At 41.9% G+C, this 23,810-nt stretch overlaps 1 protein-coding gene across 2 annotated transcripts in view; it reads left to right on the forward strand.

Annotated features, from left to right (window-relative positions):
- CCSER1 (coiled-coil serine rich protein 1) overlaps nucleotides 1–23,810 on the forward strand; it is a 918,294-nt gene that overhangs the window by 168,025 nt on the left and 726,459 nt on the right. For both annotated transcript variants that reach the window (XM_030190693.1, XM_030190692.1), the window contains one exon: nucleotides 14,032–15,387. In XM_030190693.1, coding sequence (XP_030046553.1) covers nucleotides 14,079–15,387 — 1,309 coding nt within the window. In that variant the 5' untranslated portion in view covers nucleotides 14,032–14,078. The remainder of the gene's footprint in view (nucleotides 1–14,031; nucleotides 15,388–23,810) is intronic.

The following is a 23,810-nucleotide window of genomic DNA, read 5'->3' on the forward strand; positions in this document are numbered from 1 at the left end:
AGGCCACTCCTCCACTGGCTAGATTCTATATATGGCACTTGAAAAATCCGCGTGGAAAAAAAATACTCCTTCGCGTTTTCTGTAAAGTACGCCTAGATTTTTTAGAATAGGCTTAAATTTCTATGCGCTCCATTACTGAGGTGTGCTTCTTTACGAGACTGGGAAACTGGGCATCTAAATGGCAGGTGACATTTAATGTGAGCAAGTACAAGGTGATGCATGTGGGAAAGAGGAACCCAAATTATAGCTACGTAATTCAGGGTTCCACATTAGGAGTCACCGACCTGGAAAGGGATCTAGGCTTCATTGTTGATGATACGTTGAAACCTTCTGCTCAGTGTGTGGCGGCGGGTAAGAAAGCAAACAGAATGTTAGGTATTATTAGGAAAGAATGGAAAACAAAAATGAGGATGTTATAATTCCTTTGTATTGCTCCATGGTGCGACCGAACCTTGAATATTGTGTTCAATTCTGGGCACCGCATCTCAAAAAAGATATAGTGGAATTAGTGATGAAAATGATAAAGGTGATGGGACGACTTCCCTATGAGGAAAGGCTAAAGTGGCTAGGGCTCTTCAGCTTGGAGAAAAGACGGTTGAGGGGAGATGTGATAAGAGGTCTATAAAATAATAAGTGGAGTAGAACGGATAGACGTGAATCGATTGTTTACTCTTTCAAAAAATACTAGGACTATGGGGCACGCAATGAAGCTACAAAGAAATAAATTTAAAATGAATTGGAGAAAATCTTTCTTCACTCAACGTGTAATTAAACTCTTGAATTTGTTGCAGAAAATCTTTCTTCACTCAACGTGTAATTATACTCTTGAATTTGTTGCCAGAGAATGTAGTAAAAGAAGTTAGCTTAGCAGGGTTTATAAAAGGTTTGGCTGGCTTCCTAAAGGAAAGTCCATAGATTATTAAAATGGACCTGTTAATGAGATGTTTTGTATTTTCTCTAATCATTGCATGCTATGGATATCTGATTCGAAGTCAATCATTGACCATGCTAAAAATGGGAATATTGATGTGTATTACGCAGTGGCTAAAGTATCTTTAATTTATGACATACCATATAGGGCCCTGTTTACTAAGATGAGCTAGCGTTTTTAGCGCATGCAGAAAATTACTGCACACTGTGTAGGCACCTATAGAAATATTGTGGGGCCCTACACAGAGTGCACTAATGGTTAGTGTGTGCTAAAAACACTAACACGCCTCTATGCAGCTTAGTAAACAGGGCCCTTAGACGTGAATATAAATCGAGATGTTTTTGTCCACCCCACATCATGTCTCTCAGTGTATATTCAAGCTAGATAAAAATTATCCTCCTTTCTTCCTCCTCTAATATTTCTCTCCTCCCCCCATAGTGAGCAGCATTTCTTTCCATCCCTATCCCTCCCACCTGTGGTGACCAGCATTTCTCTCCCCTCCCCCCCCCCCCCCCCCCCCCAGTGATGACGGCCACATCTCTCCTTACCTCCCTCTTCCGGCTGACACTGACACAAAAATCATTGCACTCAGCCAATGTGGAACCTCGAACACCTGCACGTGCTCAAGGCCTGCCAGCTTCCACCCTCTCCAAAACAGGAAGTTTTAATGAGTAAAAAACATAAAACAATAAAAATAAAGCATAACTTCGCCAATGCTTTACATTTATGGCCCTGTTTACTAAGCAGCGTTATAGTCGCGTTAGCATTTTAATGTGCGTTAACCATGTACGCACGTTAACTATGTACATTCCTACAATATCCCTACAGGCGCCTACACAGTTAACACGTGTGCTAATTGCAGGCGCGTTAAAAGTGCTAACACATCTTACTAAACAGGGCCCTTACTCTCTTATTATCAGTCGATTGCTGCTCCCTCAGTGCTTATTTCTGTCTTAATCATAACTCCAACAATCCCAGGTTAACAGGGTCAATAATTCTCACAAACTTCCAGCATATTCCTAAAATCTGTCTTAAAAATGGCATTTCAAATTTGCCCTAAAAGATGTAGGCTCATGTATCTGTCTAATAAACATTGGCAAGTGATCCCACTCCAATGGGTCTGAGACTTGAAAAGCACAATCTCTAATTTCCTTGAGGTGATATTTATTGAGGGCTTCTGTTGGTAACAACATGACGCCTTCAGAACGTTATACTTTTTTGGGGGAGATCAGAACCTTCCTTCTTAGGGATGATCTGCTTACATCTTGCTTCTTCACAGTTATATTTACTAATTTTTCATATAATTCGTATGGTTTACAGTTTAGTGTATAGAAAGACATTGGCTAAACTGTGATTCACACAAGCTTCATCCGGTGTAAGGAAATGCATGCTAAGATATTATGGTTATTACTAATATTCCCAACAAAGATTATGCTTAGTATTGCAAGACACATTTATTTATAAAACTTTTATATAACCTTTTTCTGTTACTGTACTTATGTCTCCTGCATACATTTGTTAATGATGGGTCCCAGGTTTTCAACGTAAAGGACTTAATCTAATTTTAAAAAGTACCTAAATATTGGAAAAGTCAAAATTTTGAACTAAAGTTTGCTCCAAAAACCTTTAAAACTAGGTAGTAATTAGACTGGCGATAAAGGAAGCCATTTTAGACTTCTTGCAAAACAATTATATATGTAAGTAGAGCATTGCTACATGTAGATGGCATACTTTACATATGAAATTGTGAGATGCAGAGAATCAGAGGGAGCGTGTTCTGGGTATGGTATAGATACGTGTTTTCTCAATCATGCATGGGAATATATGTATATTTTTAGAAATTTCCCCATCAGCTTTTGCACCTCCAAGGCACACATAAGCGATGGTAAGGTGCTTCTTTCAGCCAAGGCTTTAGAAGAAGGGGCAATTGTTCTCAGACCTCTGGTATTTTAAATGAATTTTAACATGCAAAAATGTGCCTCTTGGAGCTGTTCCCTTAATTGGCTCCTTTTATGCATGTATTTTTTGGAATGCCCCTATGATATGTGTAAGTGACGGTATTACCTAGGGGGTCCATTTACTAAGCTGCGGTAAAAAGTGGCCTGCGGTACTGCAAGCTTGTCTTTTGGGCACACGCTGGGCCATTTTTTACTGCGTCTAGGAAAAAGGACCTTTTTTAAGGGGCCGGAAAATGGACGTGCGCTAAAATTGAAATCAGTGCACATCTACTGTATTTTCAGCCTGTGACCTTACCGGCACCCACTGACCTAGAGGTAAGGTCTCATGTGCTACCCATGGGGTAAGCATGCAGTGCATGCCAACTGCCATTTACTGCCGGGTAGGTGCCCTGCGGTAGAGAATAGAAAATATTTTCTACCAGTTGTTTTCGGCATGCGCCAAATTCAGAATTACTGCCTGGGCCATATGGTAGCGCCGATTTGGCACATGCTGGATGCGCACAGGCCCTTACGTGCCTTTGTACAAGGGCCCCTATGATTGTCAGCATGTATTTTTTTATAAAATTCTTGCTTTTGCTGCACTTTTAGAGACATGCAACTGTATTTCCCAAAGCCTCTAGGTATTTTACAAAAGGCTCTTTGTTCAGTTGGCCTTTTGTAAAATAAGCTGAAAATTGGGAACAATCTTATTTCCAACCTAATCACCAGAATTAAAACGAGGCTTCGTGTATTTTTCATTCTGATTTAGGCAAGAAAAATGGTGTGACTACCCGTACTATGAAAATTGAATGGGTGAACAACATTGAAACTGTTGGGCGACTTCATTGTGTTTTTAATACTTTTTCACCTACCACAGATACTCCACACTTCTTTCAGTGCTTGGCTCCCCAAACTTTTGAAGGTGGTAATATCCTGGTTTTATAGGCAGGGGACTCTAATCAACCATTGGATTTAACTTTGAACAGGCAGTTTAAGAAATCCAGGGGGTCTTTTACTAAGGCACGCTCATGTTTTTAGCGCGTGCTAAAATTGGGCACACTCTAAACGTTAGAGCCACCCATAGGAATGCATTGGTATCTCTAACGTTTAGCACACGCGTATTTTTAGTGTGCGCTAAAAAAGTGAGCGCACCTTAGTAAACCTCCATTACCCCAGTTGCAAAGGACTTAAATATAAATCAATATATGCATCTAGCTTCTCCTACATCAGCACGCAACTGTGGAATGCACTACCAAAAGCCATAAAAACAATGCATGAGTTGGCAGACTTCCGTGAATTACTAAAGACCAACCTGTTCAAAAAGACTTATCTAAAGGATCCTTCACAAATGACCTGATATCTAAACTTTACCAGAACAAGATAAAAATGAACTCTTTTTATTTGTTACTTCATTCATATTATCACTATTGAACGTTATACATTACCACTTGATCTCTAATGCCTGAAATGAATTGTTCATCTACTTACTTATAATGTACCTTATATTTTTTGTACTCTAAAATGTTATAATATTCTGTATTTCTCATTCCGGAATGGCGATCGTCATATGTAAGCCACATTGAGCCTTCAAATGGGTGGGAAAATGTGGGATACAAATGCAGCAAATAAATAAAAGACCCCCTTCTCTTGTCAGAAAAGCAGCTCTGTTAGAATTGTGACAATTGAAACATCCCTCTGGGAGAGACTATACTATAGACCAGAATTATTTCCATATTCTAAGAGTTTGATTCCCCTAATCTTAGCAGCGTAGATTGGTATTATTTTTGCCACTGACCACAAGGGTGTGTTCTTATCTTTATATTATGCAGATTTGGAAAGTGAGCTAAATACAAATTCAAATATAAGTTTATTGAAAGAATACTCCTTCTGTGATCTCATGAATATGACAACCGAAGAATGCAACCTGCGTGTGTGTGTGTGTGTGTGTGTGTGTGTCCACAGCAGTAAGATGGGATGCTTATAAGGCTGTCAGAGGGATGATTAGAAATTACACAGTAGTAGGTAAAAATAATGAAAAGGAAAAAAAATCATTGGAACGAGAAATATTAATCTATACACTGGGAAAGCAATTTATGTAATCTGTCAAAAAATATGGGGGCCCTAAGGTGTGGTAAGCCTAACACAGGCCTATTGTGAAAGAAATTAAAAGTGCCATCATGGGCCTTATATTTCATGGCTCTCCAGGTCAGGATGGATTTATGGCTGGACTGGTGCAAGGGTATGAGACGCCCTAAACAACCTTTGCATCCCCCATTCCTCCAAACTGCAGTGGGGTTCAGTCTCCAATGTAATGGTTTACTAACAGATATATGACTCCAATTTAATTATTTGTCTTTCTGTCAAAAACCAAAGACATATCTCTGGAAAATCTTTGAAGATTTGATTTTGTTAAAAAATGTTTAATTTTTAATTTTGCTGAATGTTTTGTTATGACTGTAATCTTATATTTTGTGTAGAATTTATGTTACTATGGGGCCCTTTTACTAAGCAGTGTAAGCACCTATGCACGCCCAACGTGCGCCAATTCCGAGTTACCACCTGGCTACCGCATGGCCCTTGCAGTAATTTCATTTTTGGTTCACATCCGCGCATAGGTCATTACTGCCCGGTTACTGTGTAAGACCTTACTGCTAGGTCAATGGCTGGCATTAAGGTCTCAGACCCAAAATGGACGCACAGCAATTTTAATTTTGCTGCACGTCCATTTTTGGCAAAAATTTTAAAAAGGCCTTTTTTACAGGTGCGCTGAAAAATGCCCAAAACCCACGCTTACACTACCGCAGGCCATTTTTCAGCGCACCTTAGTAAAAGAACCCCTATATTGATTGCATTAACTTTCAGGCCCCTTGGGCCTGTTAACAACCGCGATCACCTCAACATCAGCCCTCTCAGAATTTTGAAAACAGCTCATCCTCCTTGCTGGTAAAAGAGCAACTGTTCTTTGTCCCCCCCCCCCCCCACCCCCAAGAAACTGCTGCTCTAGATGACCACCTAGTCCTGTCTTAGACTTGAGCCAACCCTGGCTTACAGTTGAATACTGTCAGTCCTTTCTAGACTCACAGCATTTTATCTGGAAAGGATCCTCTGCATGTTCAAAACAATATCTACTGTATATGTGAAAATGCATGCTAAAATCATAGGGGATTACAATAAGTATTAGCCCATGTGGTTTCTAAAGAGCAATTGGGATTCTGGTCACGTAGACAGTATGCAGACAGTATTCATCTCTTTTGCTGTATTATTATTCAGTCCTCCAAAAATATAGACACCCCTCTGACTGCATTGCCTGAGACGCAGCAACAACATTGGACCACGTAGTAGGAATAACTGTTTAATATGCTTAGCTGGTTAGGACTTAGTACTGCTTTTATAACAAGTAAAAGGTTCTATAGCAAGACTTTCTATCAGTAATTCATTTTCTGAAATGTTCAGTTGACCAGAGAATGTTTAAACTACTGTTGCATTACTGGTATCCATTTTCTTTCTGTAGGTCATTGACATCAGGAATTTTTTGAGGGGATTGAGTGTTGCTATATTAGCTTCTGGTAGCAGGATGGAAACCTACCACTGCACATGTCAACAATTATGTTTGTTTCGTGTGCAATTTGAGCCTAATGAAATGACAAAGTGTCAGACTAAGGATTTTAGATTACCAATTTCATTTTTCTTACATATTTACAGGATAACCATTATGAATACACATGAGAATGATTTGCATGGAATGGAAGCTGTGCATGTAAAAAATCTATCTCATGCATATTCATTGTCGATAGTCTCAAAACCTGACTGGTTGGGGGTCCCCAAGGACATGTTTGACTAGACTTTAGCTAACAGGAAATTTCAGTTTGCTTTAGCACAGCTGCCTTGTTGCGCTATAGAAATGATAAATAGTAGTAGTAGTAAACCTCCCTTCTTCAACTTTTGTTGCTTGGGGTTTCTCATACATATGAACATAAGAGTAGCCATACTGGGTCAGACCAATGGTCTATCTAGCCCAGTATCCTGTTTTCAACAGTGGCCATTATTCAAAAATACCATATTGGAAGCCCAGACCCGATGCACTAAAAACGCTAGAGCGCCTTTGTAAAAGGACCCCTTAGTGTGTAAATGCAAGGGGATCAGCATGGGTAGCGCATAGAATGGACCAACATGTACAAGCTTAACTTACAGAATACTTACTATAAGTTATGCGCTAAAATTCTGCATTTAAGTGCACATATTTACACCTACAATTGATATGGCATGTGGAAACACCTAGATTCCAACTTACTCTAATATTCTATAACAGAATCTTATGCTGTTATAGAATTTGCACTTAGCATGCTACATCTAGACACCTATCTTGTTAGAGAATTGCTCCCCGGAGAGGGTGAAAAGTCCTTGTAAATCAGGTCATTAATTTAGTTTATGCAAGTAAGTCATAGTAGATGCTAGAATATTTCTTAGATGTTATTAAAGAGGGCATATACTTGCACAAGATAAACTACATTAAAGAGACATTCTAGGGAGATTGTTTTCCTGTGCTCTGTCACTATTTCTGTTTGACCTTGCATAAGTCACATCTACTTGACTTTGGCTTACCCGGTCTTTTTGAAACTTTCATGCACCCCTGAACACCAGAAAAGTGCTAGGTGCTGGTGCTCATTCAACTTAGAAGTGACAAAATGCATATTTCTAAAATCCTGAAGGGAAATATTTATTGGAATCTTATTTGGATGATAATGGTGATGGTTATTGTTAATTAATGCCTGCACTGTTACTTCTAAAAGAAAGATTTGGGAAAGACAACAGTGAGAAAGAATTGTTCAGACTCACATGCTACAAAATCTAGGCTTTAAACTAGAATCCAGAAAGCTGTATTAAGAAAATATATATACGTGGTTCATTGCTCCCTCTTCTGGTGTGTTGGTGCAACTGTAGGATTCTTTATGCACTGCAGCTACACAGAAAATTATTTGGCATGCATTGCAATATGGCAATAAACAAATTGGTGGCTGAATTGGATGGGGTTATGAGTTGTGGAGCGTTAATGCTTATGAGAGATGAGTGAATAAAATAAGGCTGAAACCTTGGCAGAAGTTGTAAATGTGAAATATGTCTTATCCCATCGATTCCCAAACCTGGTCCTGGAGGCACTCCAGCCAATCAGGTTTTCGGGATATCCACAATGAATATTCATGAGAGAGATGTGCATACCAAGGAGGCAGTGCATGCAAATCTCTCTCATGAATATTTATGGTGCGTATCCTGAAAACCTAATTGGCTGGGGTGCCTCCAGGACCAGGTTTGGGAACCACTGTCTTATCTGTTGCTATCTTCTTGCTTTTCTTTTGCCCACAGCTCTTCTAAGCAATGATTAGTTATTTTTTGTTTCATTTTAACTATCTCAGGCTGTGTAGTTAATATGCAGTGCTATGATAGAAACGTTTCATTTGTAGACCTACAAAAGTGTATGTTGCTGGCCTCACCTGATCTGCACTGAGTAAAGGTGTGATGTTTCAGCACCTCTGGGGTCTAAAGCTATAAGGATAATTCTGTAAAGAAGAAACCTATATATTTATATGCCAGACATGCACAAAAACTACTTTGTCTACATGCTATTCTATAAATAAGTGCATATTTTCGATAGCATGTACTTTGCGAGTGGGCATTTTCATAAGTGGAGTCTGGGCAGAGCATGAGTGGGGTGGTAAAGTTATATGCATACCCCCGGATTCTATATAGGTTGGCCAAATTTGGGTGCTGATCTAAGATCTGCACACAAACTAGTTAATGAGCTGTTAGCAATAAATAATTGATGCTAATTGGCATTCATTTGCGGATCTGCCCTGCACCCTATTCTGTCAAATGCACACCTACATTTTACAAGCATGCAACTCAAAAGGGGGTGTGGCCATGGGAGTGGCATGGGCAGGTTAGGGGTGTTCCCTGAAATTAGGTGCAATATTATAGAATAGGGACAGATTCTATATTAAGTGCTGGAAACATTGGTGTGGAAACAATGTGCTTAGCGCTACTCTTTTTTTTTTCAAATCTTTTTTAGTGGTTCAATGCAAAGACAGTCAAACAACAAATGAAATACACATCACCTCTGACAGCCAAGTCTTAAAGTATGCAGAGCAAAACTTGTAGATCCCCCCAGTAAACTCCCCTGATGCCAGTGGCGTACCAAGGGCAGGGTGGTCCACCCCAGGTGCATGCGGCAAGGGGGTGCAGGGAGTAGTCTCATGGCTGTCGGTTCCTTCTCCCTCTGACGTTACTTCCTGTTCCGGGTCAGAGAACCAGCAGAGCCGACAGCCACGCGACTGCTCCCTGCACCCCCAGGATGTAAAAGTACTACTACTACTTATCATTTCTAAAGCGCTACTAAAAGTGATGTGCTTGGAGGGGTGTCATGATTCACGGGGGAGGGGGTGATGCACCAAGGGGATGATGCACTAGGGGGTGCAGCGGCAATCCACTCTGGGTGATAGCTGACCTAGGAACACCACTGCCTGATATTTCTACCCCCATACCCTATGTCTTGTAGCACGTCACTTGGTTGTAATGCTGAGAAGTAGCTGATAAGGAGTCTTTTCCTGTCCTTAGATAGGTGCTGCTGCAAAGCAGGTCTCAAAATACACAGCAAACAACAACAACAAAAAACTACTACAATTCCAATCCATAGTTCCAGTCCGGGATGTCAATAATCCTCAATAATCCTGGGTAGATAATTCTCCCATATGACATAACGACCATAACGGGAGGAGGGGGGGGGGGGGGGGTTGCCTATGGTTAAATCCCAAAAGGAAGGCACTCCACACCTCTTCTCCCCCTCCATAAAGCACTTGGACAAACAGTCTGTCAAGTCTCTATCTCTTTTTGCAGGGCTTAGCAAAAGGGGGAGGGGGAAACAAACTCCCAGGAAACTTGAACACTTTTCCTTCTTCTGAGGGCAGTCTTATCCTCCTCAAAATAATCCCTTAACAGAGCCTAAAGCACTACCCCTGATTATCATTCCAAAGTTCAGCTCCAAGTTCAGAAACAGTTCATTTCACAGTTCACACAAGTTCATTTTATAGTTCCAGATTGGTCAATGGCTTTTCACTTCATTTGCAAACAGCTACAACATACTATAATGCTGAGCTGGTCCCACCTCTAGCACCTGTTAGTATTTACAGTGGTCCTCCCACTGGACTTTGTGGAAACCAAAAAAAAAAAAACCCCAAACAATCCCCCAGAGTTCTTTAGTCACTGTACCTCGCCACAGCTAGGTGTTATTCAGGGCCTGATGCACTAAACCTAACAAGCCAATAACGAACCATTAACGAGCAAGTAGTAAACCCTGGCATGCACTAAAACCCATTTTACGACGATGGTAGCAGCTAACGAAAATGGAATGCAGATGAGCAAAATGTGTAGAAACCCTATTGTAATGCGATGCAGTAAGCTTTTCTGATTGCCTTAACGCTGAAAACTCTAACGAGAGGTCTGTACCTCTCATTGGGGCTGTGCGGGATTGAAAACTGATGAAAAACTGCAATAAAAGTCATTCCGCCCCCCCCCCCCCCCGCCACAATAATAAAAACAAAAGTGCAGTTGAGGCCGGCCATCGAAAAAAGCCGACCATTCCGCTCCCCGCCGCAATAATAAAGCAATTGGCCGGCCATCGAAAAAAGCCATCCGTTTTCGGTGTCATTCACCTCCGCAATAATAAAAAATGTCTTTTTTAGCCGTGCTTCACTCAGCTGAGAGATCCGGAAGTCTCTTAGCCAATCACAGCGCGTTTAGCTGAGCTAAACACGTTGTGATTGGCTCAGAGGCTTCTGGGTCTCTCAGCTGATTGAAAGACGGACAAAAAGGAAGTTTTTATTATTGAATGGATGTCTTTTTTCAAGTGGAGCTGTCGTACGTTCGGATCATTTCCTCCTCCTCTTCACGCTGATGTCTTGGGTTCCCCCTTCTCCGTCCCCGTCCCCCGCCCACTCCCCCTCCCCTCCTCCCACTCCGCCTCCGGTGTTGATCTGTTCGACGGCCGCCGCTTGCCTCCTCTTGTTTGTTGTTTGCAGCCTCTCTGGTCGGTTACATTCCCCTGTCTTTTCGCCATGTCGGTGAATGTGAAGGAACTGCGGCACCAGGTCATGATCAACCAGTTTGTGCTGGCGGCGGGGTGTGCGGCGGATCAAGCTAAGCAGCTGCTGCAGGCGGCCCACTGGCAGTTCGGTTGTCCCGACCCCCTCCCCCAATCACGAGAGGGACATACGGAATGTGGACTGCTCTTCACCCCCGAACGGGAGATCGGGGCGGCCCTGTCTTCTCCCCCTTACCCTCCCCCTCCAGCAGTCAGGATCGCAAGCCCTAAATAATAACTAACAGTCAAGGACGTGGCCAGGCGGCCTCTTCTGCTGAATGGGGGGACCCGGGAACTGGAGCAGATGCATTGTTGTTGTTATTATTGTTGTTGTTGCTGTTATTATTATTATGTTGCAGCATCCAGAGGAGGCATGTAGCGGGGCAGGGATAGTCAGATCGTGTTCCCGGGGGCTCCACCGGCCAACTGGCCGACTGTTTACCATTGGGAATAGAGAATGCAAGTGAGCTACAACGAGCAGCTCATTTGCATTCCTATTCCTTGATGCATGCCCTTCACTTACTGATTCGCTGAGGGAATCGGTAAGGGAAGGTCTCTAACGTTTTTTTAGTGCATCTGGCTCTCAGTCTCTGGAGATATTTCCATTCTCTCTTCTCCCTCAAGCATGCCTCTGGAGCAGTCTGGGGCACTAATTGATCAACCCACTCCATCTCTGTCTCCCTACTTCCTACTTCCTCTCTCTTATTAGTCTCTGGGTAGTTGCTTGTTATTGGGCAACTATTGACACCAGCTGGCTTATTAAACAATTAAGCTGCGTGTGCAATTTGGCTGCACTGCCAAATTTTTGGGCACAACTTTAGTCGATATATATAGAATCTGGAGGTAAGTGTGTAATATTTTTTAAATAATTTTTTTTAGAGAGGTTGTGTCAGGGGTGGAGAATGGCTGTGAATGTGGTAATTAGCTAGTGCGCTGATATTACTGCGTGCTAACCGGCTAGCATGTCCATAATGTGGGAGCACTTAACATCTCCCAAATAGGAGGCGGTAAGTGCTCCCACAGTAATTTTTTGAAATGGCCAATTGCTAATACTGCAGGAAAACTTTATTAGGGACCCTACACGGTCCGTGTTTCGGCTTTTAAAAAAGCCTTCATCAGGGGTCGATCAGTAGTTGTACAGAATATACTGACAGACAATGGAGCTCATAAAATGTTGTCTCTGAGTAAAATGAAATAAAAGTATTGCCTCGTACCAGCAGGTTCAATTTGAAACCTGCTGGTACGAGGCAATACTTTTATTTCATTTTACTCAGAGACAACATTTTATGAGCTCCATTGTCTGTCAGTATATTCTGTACAACTACTGATCGACCCCTGATGAAGGCTTTTTTAAAAGCCGAAACACGGACCGTGTAGGGTCCCTAATAAAGTTTTCCTGGAGCATCTCACCCCTTGTCTCGGATTGATCTCTTGAAGTTGTGTTTTTCCACTTTTTTCTTTTTTGTTGAACTTTTGTGGAAACTTCAAACCCCTTTTTGTTTCTGCAATTGCTAATACTTTCAAAGAACAAAACACAAAAGGATAGCAAGAATATTTATTTAGATTTTGCTCACCCCTTTTTCAGTAGTAGCTCAAGGTGAGTTACATTCAGGTACACTGGATATTTCTCTGTCCCAGGAGGGCTCACAATCTAAGTTTGTACCTGAGGCAATGGAGGGTTAAGTGACTTGCCCAAGACCACAAGGAGCAGCAGCGGAATTTGAACTGGCCACCTTTGGATTGCAAGACCAGTGCTCTAACCACTAGGCCACTCCTCCACTAACCAAAAATATCAAAAAGTAATATTTTCTATAACGTGCCAAGGAATAATCAAAGAAGCTAAGTAAGTAGCAGTGGAAGAATTAAAAAAAACCTTGTGTGTTAAAATCAGAATTTTAAATTGAATTCGAAATTCGATGGGGAGCCAGTGAAGTCGCTGCAGTAAAGGTGGCATATGGTCTTAGCGCTTAGACTTAGCACTTAGCATGGCAGATTATACGGGTGGCGGTATTCTGAAGCGTTTGGAGATGTTTTAGATTTGCCTTAGTAATACCGTCATACACTGAATTGCAATAGTCATAGCGGGAATTTGATATAGGCGTAAAAGAGAGAACATAGTGAGGGTGTGTCAAGCATATTACAAATTGATCTCAGATGATGCAGGAAAAAGAAACCTGTTTTCACGACCTGAGATATTTGTGGAATGAAGAACAGTTCAGAATGCAGAGTGATTCCAAGGTATTTAAAGGAACTAACAGGGGCAAATCCACTTAACAGCGCTGATTAGCTAGTTAACCAATTAGGTTATCCACATTGTTGTAGAATACGCTTTGATTTCCACATAGAAATCAAGGAGTGCTATATAGAATTTGGGTGTATATGCTAGTACTTTCTCTGTCCCTAGGGGACTCACAATCTAAGTTTTGTACCTGGGGTAATGGAGGATTAAGTGACTTGCCCAAGGTCACAAGGAACTGCAGTGGGAATCAAACCCAGTTTGCCAGGATGAAAGTCTGCTCCTAAACAAGTTGTGTGCATCATTTATAGAACAGCACTTATGTGCTTAAGTGTACACTTAACCTCATATGTGCTGGTATTCTATAACTTTATTGTGCAAATGGCACTTACATGTAGGCAGCAAAGTTATAGAATGAGGAGAATATTGGGCATTCAATATTTTAAGTGCCTGTTTCTCCACATAAACTACATGTAGAAATGACTTTTAAAATGGGCTCTTTATTTTTTAAACAGATTCTGTATTCTTTACAAAGTTAATTTGGAGTTTCCTTGATTGCTTCTGTATTTTACTGTTTTGCTTAGCTTTATTCATTTTCTTAATGTGTAATATACTGTTACACTTTGGGTTTGCTTTGCAAATTTTCCCCCTTGAGAGAGAGAATGGAAAATCCTTAGTGAATCAAACCCTTTGTTTTTATGTTTCATTAATTCAGCATTCTTTGACTTGTTGCTTACTTCATGCTTTTTCAAGTATTGCATTGATGAGAACTAACACATTTTTCATTTTTTTTCAGAGGGGCATATTTGGACTTTATTTTATACTACACACCTTTAAGTCCTGATGGGGGACTTGGGGTCAAGACGCTCCACTCTGGTCTCCAGATTGCCAATATTCCGGAAGAGTATTAACCGGCGGCGGGATTCTCTACCGTCCTCACCAACCTCCAACAACATAGAGGGTGTCCACAGCTCTTCCCCTTCCAGCACCAACTCGAGCTCAGGTAGTACAGAAAAACGCAGAAGCATATTTCGAAACCCTTCCCTTAGCTTCTATCAAAAGAAGGGGAGTATAGAGAAACCAGATGCTGCTGGTCAGAATGTAAATATTTCTAATGGTGCTCAGCCAACACACAACACTGCGCAGAAACTGAGCGTGGAAGAACATGTGAAGACAAAAGGGAGGACTTCAGTTTGTTTCTCTGGATCATGCAAGAAAAGGATAACAAGGTCAGTGACAGAGGATTTTGACAAGAGAAAGGAGTCTTTTGCGAGTAAGAATGTGTTCATAAATTGTTTAAGCTCTGGAAAGAATGAGAGTGATGACTCTAGTTTAACAGAAGAGCAAAACCGACACTCAGGTAAACTGTCTACAAGGAAACTTCTCCGTAAGTCATTCTCATCACACTACAGATTTTCAAAGCCAGAAGTGAAAAGCCCATCAAATCCACCTGTGCAACAGACTGGATGCTTAGTACTGACCTCAAAACCTGCAGATAGTGAACCTGTAGTTGTAAAACCCTCCTCTTTATCGTGTTCGGCTGAGATAACAGAATGTGCAGAACAGTCTCTGTCATCCCCTCTGTTGTCCACCAATCATACCACCACCCTCCAGACTCCTTCAGAGTTTTTAATGTTCATAGATGATTCTCTCTCAGAGACTGATGCTTTACCAAACAGTGGAAATGCACCATTATATACAGAGAATTTTGGTCACGTTATCGCTACCTCACAAATTTTCCTTAATTCTCCTGCTGGCCTCATAAAACAAATATCAGACCATACTGACCACATAAACCCAATATCAGAAAATAGCATGTCTATGTGTGATAGCCTAAAAAACAATGAAGGATCACATACCTCCCTAGGAAGCTCAGAAGGGTTACTACCACCTTCTGAACTACTTTCTAGTGATGTGGGAGATAACGTTCCAGGAGACGCACAGTCGGAAACCTTTGTGGTACAAAATGGAGAATATTTACAAACCTCAGAAGGCTCTCCCAAGACATACGGATTACTGGAAGGACAGTGTGAAACAGCGATGACTGAACAAATAAATGAAAATTCTCTGCAAGGATCTAAAATTCTCTTCTCAGCTGCTGACGATCAACACCATATGAAACGGCATAGTCAAGAGGCATGGCATGCAAGAGGTAAGACAATGTTTCTTCTTTCACTGTGTCTTGAAATAATTAACTCTGGAGCTTTCCTGAGTGGTGAAATTGCAGAAATTTGGAGTTAGTTGGCCCTTAGTAGTTTTTATCACAATTTAAAATAATAATAATAAAAAAACAAGGCCATTTAGCCTGTTTTGGGGTTGTTAAAGTTGGAACTCTTGGTTCCATGGTGCTATATGCCTGTGCATTCATTTTTCCATGCTGCTTATTTTGCAGAATACACTAGGGATATGCTTTATTGTATTGTTTCAGAGCACATTACATTTACCCTCCAGATTCTATATACCGCCTAGCCTGTTTGCAGAGCCCAGATGTGCTGTGCGTTTAAACTAATTAGTCAATTGCGTGCTAACAGTCAATTATCAATATTAATTGGAGTTAATTGTCAGTAATTTGTATTTACGTGTGCATCTGCCTGTGTCGTATTCTATAACGCTGCATGCCCCCATGTCTTATGCGCAACTCTAAAGGGCAAGGCCATGGGAGGGGCACGAATGGGTCCCAGGCAATGTTATGAAATACTGGGGTTATGCACCCATCTCATGCACCAGGATATATATACCAAATTTCAACTGACATAAGTCGTTACGCCCAACTCTGGGTGCAGGAATCCACTCTAATTGCCATTGTATAAAAGGCACTTAGCCCAGAGTGCTTTCTATAGAATAGAGCTGAGCGGATTTTCCTGGCGCTTAAATTTGAACCCCATTTTCTGAATCTAGCCCTTAGTCATTACAAGGGTGGGCAACTGCGGTCCTTGAGGATTACAACCCAGTTAGGTTTACAAGATTTCCACAATGAATATGCATGAGATCTATTGGCCTACAATGGAAACAGTCCATGGCAATCTCATGCATATTCATTGTGGAATTCTTGAAAACCTGACTTGGTTGTGGCCTTCAAGGACCATGATTGCCCACCCCTGTTAAAATAGGACATCACTGTGGAAAGTTCAAAAAGTTTACCTATGTTATAAAGGCATTATGGGGGTCATTTATTAAGCTGCGGTAGCATTTTTAGCTCGCGGTAGAAATCAGCTGGCGGTAAATGCTGAGTTGCCCATAGGAATATAATAGGTATCTTGGCATTTACTGCTATCTGATTTCTACCATGAACTAAAAACACTATGGCAGCTTAGTAAAAGACCCCCCTATATGTGCCCTTGAGCCTTTATATATTATAGGCTACAAGAACTAGCCCTAAAAGCACACAGACGCGTCTGTCAGAAAAAGGGATAAATAGGCGAATACCTCACGCTCCATTATCTAAACTGCAAAGGTCTTTCTTACAAATCAATCTTTGTTGCAGGCTTCACATATTAGACTACCAAATTTTGGAATTCTCTACCCAAGCAGTTAAGGTACTTAGAAGATTATCTGAGATTCTGTAAATTAGTAAAGACTTTTCTATTAAGTACATATCTTACCAAAAGACAATAAACTAATGTTGCTGTCTCTCTTATATGTTTCAGCATAGCCAATACTCTAGCCTACATTCATGACAAACACACAATTATTCCTAATATGTTAAATGTTATAATTAATTATCTGACTGTATCATATTTTTGATGTTTTTCTTGAATGTAAGCTACATTGAACCTGAGCTTGTTCGGGATAATGAGGGATACAAATGTCATAAATAATAATAATAAACTCTACAGATGTACTTGCATATTTTCTAAAATCTATGCAGGCATTCCGAGTTCACCTGCCCCCAACCCAAACTACATCATAGGAACACCTCTGAGCAGATCATGCAAGAGGATATGGTGTGTGCTACTTTTTATGTGCGTATATGATGGCACTACTTTCTAAAACCCTTTTTCTATGGGTAAAACTGGCTTTGCATTCAGAAAAAGGATTTATAGAATTACTCTCTGAAGACTAGTGTTTTTAGCGCATGCTAAACGTTAGCGTCGCTCATATGTTCCTATGGGCGACTTAGCATTTAGCGCATGCTAATCATTAGCGTGTATTAAAAACGCTAACATGTGCTTAGCGTTGCTTAGTAAACAGGGACCCAAGTGTTCTGTTCTATTCTGCAATTTCTACTCTGCCAGTGTCCTTTGAATTCAAGGCGGATCACAAAAAAAAGAGATCCCTGAGGTATTTAGGGAGAAATTTTAGCCAGTTTTCAAAATACTATCTTAAATAGTGTTCAAGATTTCTAGACAGCTTGTTATTACAAAACATTACTAGTACTAATCATTTCTATAGTGCTCTCCTACCCCCTTCTTCCCTTCCTTTCTCGTGTGCTCTGTGGAATGCCTGCTCTGTCTGTAACAAACTTTCCTACATCCACGACCTCTTTATCTCTCGCACTCTTCATCTGTTTGCCCTAACTAAAACTTGGCTTTGCCCTGAAGACTCTGCTTCAGTCGTGACCCTATGCCATGGAAGTAATCTTTTCTCCCATACTCCTCGCCCAGTTGGCCGCGGAGGTGGTGTTGGGCTACTGCTTTCAGTAGATTTCAACCTCTTCTTCTACCTCATTGCTTTTCTTCCTTCAATGTCCACTCTATCCATCTATTCACTCCTCTGCCTCTCCGAGTAGCAGTCATTTATCAACCCCCTGATAAGTCTCTTTCTTCCTTTCTCACTGACTTTGATGCCTGGCTTTCCTTTTTTCTTGAACCTTCATCTCCTTCCCTCATTCTTGGAGATTTTAACATTCATGCTAATGATCCCTCTGACTCTTATGCTTCTCAGTTTCTCGCTTTAACATCCTCTTTCAATCTTCAACTGTGCTCCACTATTCCCACTCATCAGAATGGCCACTGTCTTATCTTCTTCTCAAACTGCTCACTTTCCAGTTTCTGTGCCTCAGCTCTTCCCCTCTCTGACCATCATCTGATAACTTTCACACTTAAACACCCTCCTCTCCAGTCCTGTCCAATCTTAACCAATACATTTAGGAATCTTCAGGCTATTGACCCTTCTACTCTGTCCTCCAGTGTTTCAAATCTTTTCTCTACCACTATCAGGCTTATTTTCAAAAGAGAAGGACGCCCATCTTTTGACACAAATAGCAAGATGGGCGTCCTTCTCACAGGGTCGCCCAAATCGGTATAATCGAAAGCCGAATTTGGGCGTCCCCAACTCCTTTCCGTTGCGGGGATGACCAAAGTTCCCGGGGGCGTGTTGAAGGTGTAGCAAAGGTGGGACTTGGGATGCCTAACACATAATGGAAAAAAAAGGGTGTCCCTGACGAACACTTGGACGACTTTACCTGGTCTTTTTTTTTCTCACGACCAAGCCACAAAAAGGTGCCCAAACTGACCAGATGACCACCGGAGGAAATTGGAGATGACCTCCCCTTACTCCCCCAGTGGTCACTAACCCCCATCCACCCACCCTAAAAAAAGATTTTTTTAAATATTTTTTGCCAGCCTCTATGCCAGCCTCAAATATCATACCCAGCTCCATGACAGCAGTATGCAGGTCCCTGGAGCAGTTTTAGTGGGTGCAGTGCACTTCAGGCAGGCGGACCAAGGCCCATCCCCCCCTACCTGTTACACTTGTGCTGGTAAATGTGAGCCCTTCAAAATCCACCAGAAACCCACTGTACCCACATATAGGTGCCCCCTTCACCTATAAGGGCTATGGTAGTGGTGTACAGTTTTGGGTAGTGGGTTTGGGGGGGGGGGTTGAGGGCTCAGCACACAAGGTAAGGGAGCTATACACCTGGGAGCAATTTATGAAGTCCACTGCAGTGCCCCCTAGGGTGCCCGGTTGGTGTCCTGGCATATCAAGGGGACCAGTGCACTAGGAATGCTGGCTCCTCCCACGACCAAAGGGTTTACATTTGGTTGTTTCTGAGATAGGCGTCCTTAGTTTCCATTATCACCAAAAATCAGAAATGACCAAGTCTAAGGACGACCATCTCTAGGGACGACCTAAATGTCAAGATTTTGGCATCCTCGACCATATTATTGAAACGAAAGATGGATGCCCATCTTGTTTTGATAATACGGGTTTCCCCGGCCCTTCACAGGGACGTCCTGCAAGGACGTCCTCAGGAAAACTTGGGCGCCCCTTTCGATTATGCCCCTCCACGTCATCCAAGTCTGTCAATGAGGCTGTTTCTTCCTATAATACTATTCTCTCCCCTGCTCTGGATACTCTTGCTCCTCCCATTCCCCATTCTGTAAGGTGTACCAAACCCGAGCCTTGGCTGACCTCTAGAATCCACTACCTACGTTCCTGTGCCTGCTCTGCCGAACGCCTTTGGCTGAAATCCCTTGCCCATCCTGACTTCATACATTTCAAATTATTGCTGACCTCCTTCCAGTCTGCTCTTTCACTTGCCAAACAGGACTATTACATCCAGTTGACAAATTCTCTTGACTCAAACCCTCAACGTCTCTTTGCCACACTGAACTCTCTCCTCAAAGTGCCTCAATCTCCAACTCCTGCTTCACTTTCTCCCCAGACTCTGGCTGAGTACTGTCATGATAACCTCAAATTCTCAACCAAGTCACCTCCACCTCTCCTTCCCTTAGTGCATTCTCTCAACCCTCCAACCCCTGCCTCCTTTTCTTCCTTTTCTGAACTCACTGAAGAGGAAACTGCACATCTTCTTTCCTCCTCGAAACTAACTATCTGTTCTTCTGATCTTATTCCCACCCATCTACTTAACACTATCTCTCCTACTGTCATCCCTTTTATCTTTCATATCCTCAATCAATCTTTCACTTTCCACTGCGACTGTTCCTGGTGCCTTCAAACATACTGTAGTCACACCACTCCTTAAAAAACCTTCATTGTACGCTACCTGTCCTTCCAACTATTGCCTCATCTCCCTCTTCCCTTTCCTATCCAAGATACTTGAACGTGCTGTTCACCGCCGTTGTCTTGACTTTCTTTCATCTCAAGCTATGCTTGACCCACTTCAATCTGGCTTTCGTCCTCTTCATTCAACTGAAACAGTTTTTGCTAAAGTCTCCAATGACCTGTTCCTGGCCAGATCCAAAAGTATCTATTCTATTCTCATCCTTCTCGATCTATCTGCTGATTCTGACACTAATGATCACAGCCTACTTCTTGATACACTGTCCTCACTTGGATTTCAGGGCTCTGTTCTTTCCTGGTTTTCTTCTTATCTCTCCCATCGTACTTTTAGTGTATACTCTGGTGGCTCCTCATCTACTTTTATTCCACTATCAGTTGGTGTACCTCAGGGATCTGTCCTGGGACCTCTTCTTTTCTCCATCTATACTTCTTCCCTTGGTACCCTGATCTCATCCCATGGTTTTCAGTATCATTTTTATGCTGATGATTCCCAGATCAACCTCTCCACACCAGAAATCTCAGCAGGAATCCAGGCCACAGTATCAGCCTGCCTGTCTGATATTGTTTCCTAGATGTCTCAGCACCATCTGAAACTAAACATGACAAAGACTCAGCTTCTTATTTTACCTCCTAAACCCACCTCTCCTCTTCCCCCATTCTCTATTTCTGTGGATAACACTCTCATCCTCCATGTCTCATCAGCTCGTAACCTTGGGGTCATCTTAGACTCCTCTCTCTCCTTCTCTGCACATATTGAGCAGACTGCCAAAACCTGTTGTTTCTTTCTCTATAATATCAACAAAATTCGCCCTTTCCTTTCTGAGCACACTACCAGAATCCTTATCCACACTCTTATCACCTTTCGCTTAGACTATTGCAACTTGCTTCTCACAGGTCTCCCACTTAGCCATCTCTCTCCTCTTCAATCTGTTCAAAATTCTGCTGCACGACTTATATTCCGCCAGTGTCGCTATGCTCATATTAGCCCTCTCCTCAAGCCACTTCACTGGCTCCCTATCCGTTTCCGCATACAGTTCAAACTGCTCTTATTGACTTATAAGTGCATTCACTCTGCAGCTCCTCAGTACCTCTCCACTCTCATCTCTCCCTACATCCCCCCCCCCCCCCCGGGATCTCCACTCACTGGGTAAATCTCTCTTATCAGCACCCTTCTCCTCCACCGCTAACTCTAGACTCTGTTCCTTTTATCTTGCTGCACCATATACCTGGAATAGACTTCCTGAGCCGGTACGTCAAGCTCCATCTCTGGCCGTCTTCAAATCTAGGCTAAAAGCCCACCTTTTTGATGCTGCTTTTAACTCCTAACTCTTGTTCACTTGTTCAGAACCCGTGTTTTATCATCCTTACTTTAATATTCCCTTATCTCTTGTTTGTCCTGTTTGTCTGTCCTAATTAGATTGTAAGCTCTGTCGAGCAGGGACTGTCTCTTCATGTTCAAGTGTACAGTGCTGCGTACGTCTAGTAGCGCTATAGAAATGATAAGTAGTAGTAGACATATGCAACACTGTATAGAAACACGTAAGAGTGTTCCTGCTCGATAGAGCTTACAATCTATTCAATTTTTAGAAGCGCTACTCTGCCGGTTTCTGGCAGTTTTAATGTAAGCAGGGTCCTGCTCACGAAGCATTTGTGTTATACCTGCACATTTTCAGTGTCCTTGTTATATCATGAGACTACCACCCCAGATATGTTTTTTTTAATGACATATTTGATACAACTGGAATATCTTCCATTCTGATAGACCCTTGATGCAGGCGTTCTCGCTGAAACACAGACCGTGCCGGGTCTGTTCAATAAAACTCTAAGTTGACACCCCCACTCTTAAAGGGTCCTTGTGCTTTCCTTTTCGCTTCTGTGTGGGTGTACTTTGGTATTCCCTCTACTGTGTTTCTTCTACAATCTATTGAAGACAGACAAACCGGACAAATAAGAGATTAGGGAGTTTCATTTATTATGAGAATGATTAAAAGAACATGAGTTAAAAAAAAAAAACAACAACCTGTCAAATAAGATTTAAAAGCAGCCTCAAAAAGGTGGTCTTTTAGCCTGGACATGAATAAAGCCAGAGATGGAGCACCATGAACCAGCTCAGGAAATCTATTCCAGGTGTACAGCACAGCAAGATGGCAGGTATGGAGTTTGGAGTTGACAGTGGAGGAGAAGGGTGCACCTAGGAGTGATTTACTCGATGAACAGAATTCCTGGGGAGAGGTGTATGGAGAGATAGGAGAGGAGAGAAGCTGTAGAATGAATCCACTTGTAAGTCAGTAAGAGGAGTTTGAACTATATATGGAAAAGGATAGGGAACAAGTGAAGTGACTTGAGGAGAGGGGTTATGAGAGTGTAACGACACAAATGAAAAATCAAACAAAATGAAACAGAATTTCATTTCACATATTTGTGCTCCATCGGTTTGACAGTCATAGACAGTATTACAAGCAAAGTAGATGACAGCAACAGATTAAAAGCGCTGGAGCCTATGACTGCGGAGGTACATTTCTGATATGACATCCAAATTTGATTTGGGATGTTTTGCAAAAAAGAAAAAAACATCTATAAATTCAATGCCAAGCATAGTCATTTTTGAACCAGAAAACGTCTCTTTTTTAGTTAGAAAATCACTGTTTTAGACGCTTTTGTGCTTAGTGCATCTTTTCTTTCTTTGCATTTTCTAATAAAAAAAATGTCCAAGGGGAAATGCATAAAAACAAGCTGTTGGGATGTCTGGGGGCTAAACGTCTTACTAGACTGGCCACACAGCCATCCCTGCAGAGCAATGGGGCAGCCTAGGAGGCACTGCAGTGAACTTTGCATAAATGGTTCCAGGTACAGATGACATCATAACCCCCTTATATTGTATGGTGAGCCCTCCAGGAATAGCAAAAAATGTACTATACACACCTGTATAGCTCTTATGTCTGCGGGTGTCACCTATATTTGGGTTCAGTAGGTATTTTGTGGTTTTTGGGGTGCTCTCACTTTCCACCACAAGTGTACCAGGTAGAGTTGAATATGGACCTGAATCTTCCTCTCTACAGTCCACTGCACCAACCATGAGACTACTCCAGGGGCCTGCTTGCTGCTGTGAGAGGAATGGCTATTATATCTGCAGTTGTCATAGAGCCAGGTTTGTACTGTCACTTTCACCTCTTAGAGGGGTGGGAGGGGGTCATGCCTTTATCCCCCATATGGTCATCTGGTCAGTTTGGGCACTTTTTTGGCATTTAGTCATTATCAAAAGAGGTCTAACCAAAAATATCCTATTTTTTGCCCTTGACGCTTTTGCAATGTTCCATTATTGCAGAAAAACATCGTAATCGTAAGCCTGCCCAAAACACGCCTCTAATTTGCCCCCTTGAGATTTAGGCAAACTGAACAGAAAACTGTCTTTAAAATGAGTTTCAAAAATAATGATTGAGATATTTTCACGATAAAAAACATCAGTCTGCCACTTTGTGTTTTTTTTTTTACATTTTTCTATTTTGAAAATGAACCCCATAGTGTGCTGCAGTTAGTATATGAATTTGCGCACGCTTAAAACCATAGCCACTGTTATCACGCAAGCATGTCAGTGCACAATTATTCACA

The sequence above is a fragment of the Microcaecilia unicolor genome, chromosome 2 (assembly GCF_901765095.1).
Source record: "Microcaecilia unicolor chromosome 2, aMicUni1.1, whole genome shotgun sequence".
In the NCBI taxonomy this organism is placed as follows: Eukaryota; Metazoa; Chordata; class Amphibia; order Gymnophiona; family Siphonopidae; genus Microcaecilia; species Microcaecilia unicolor.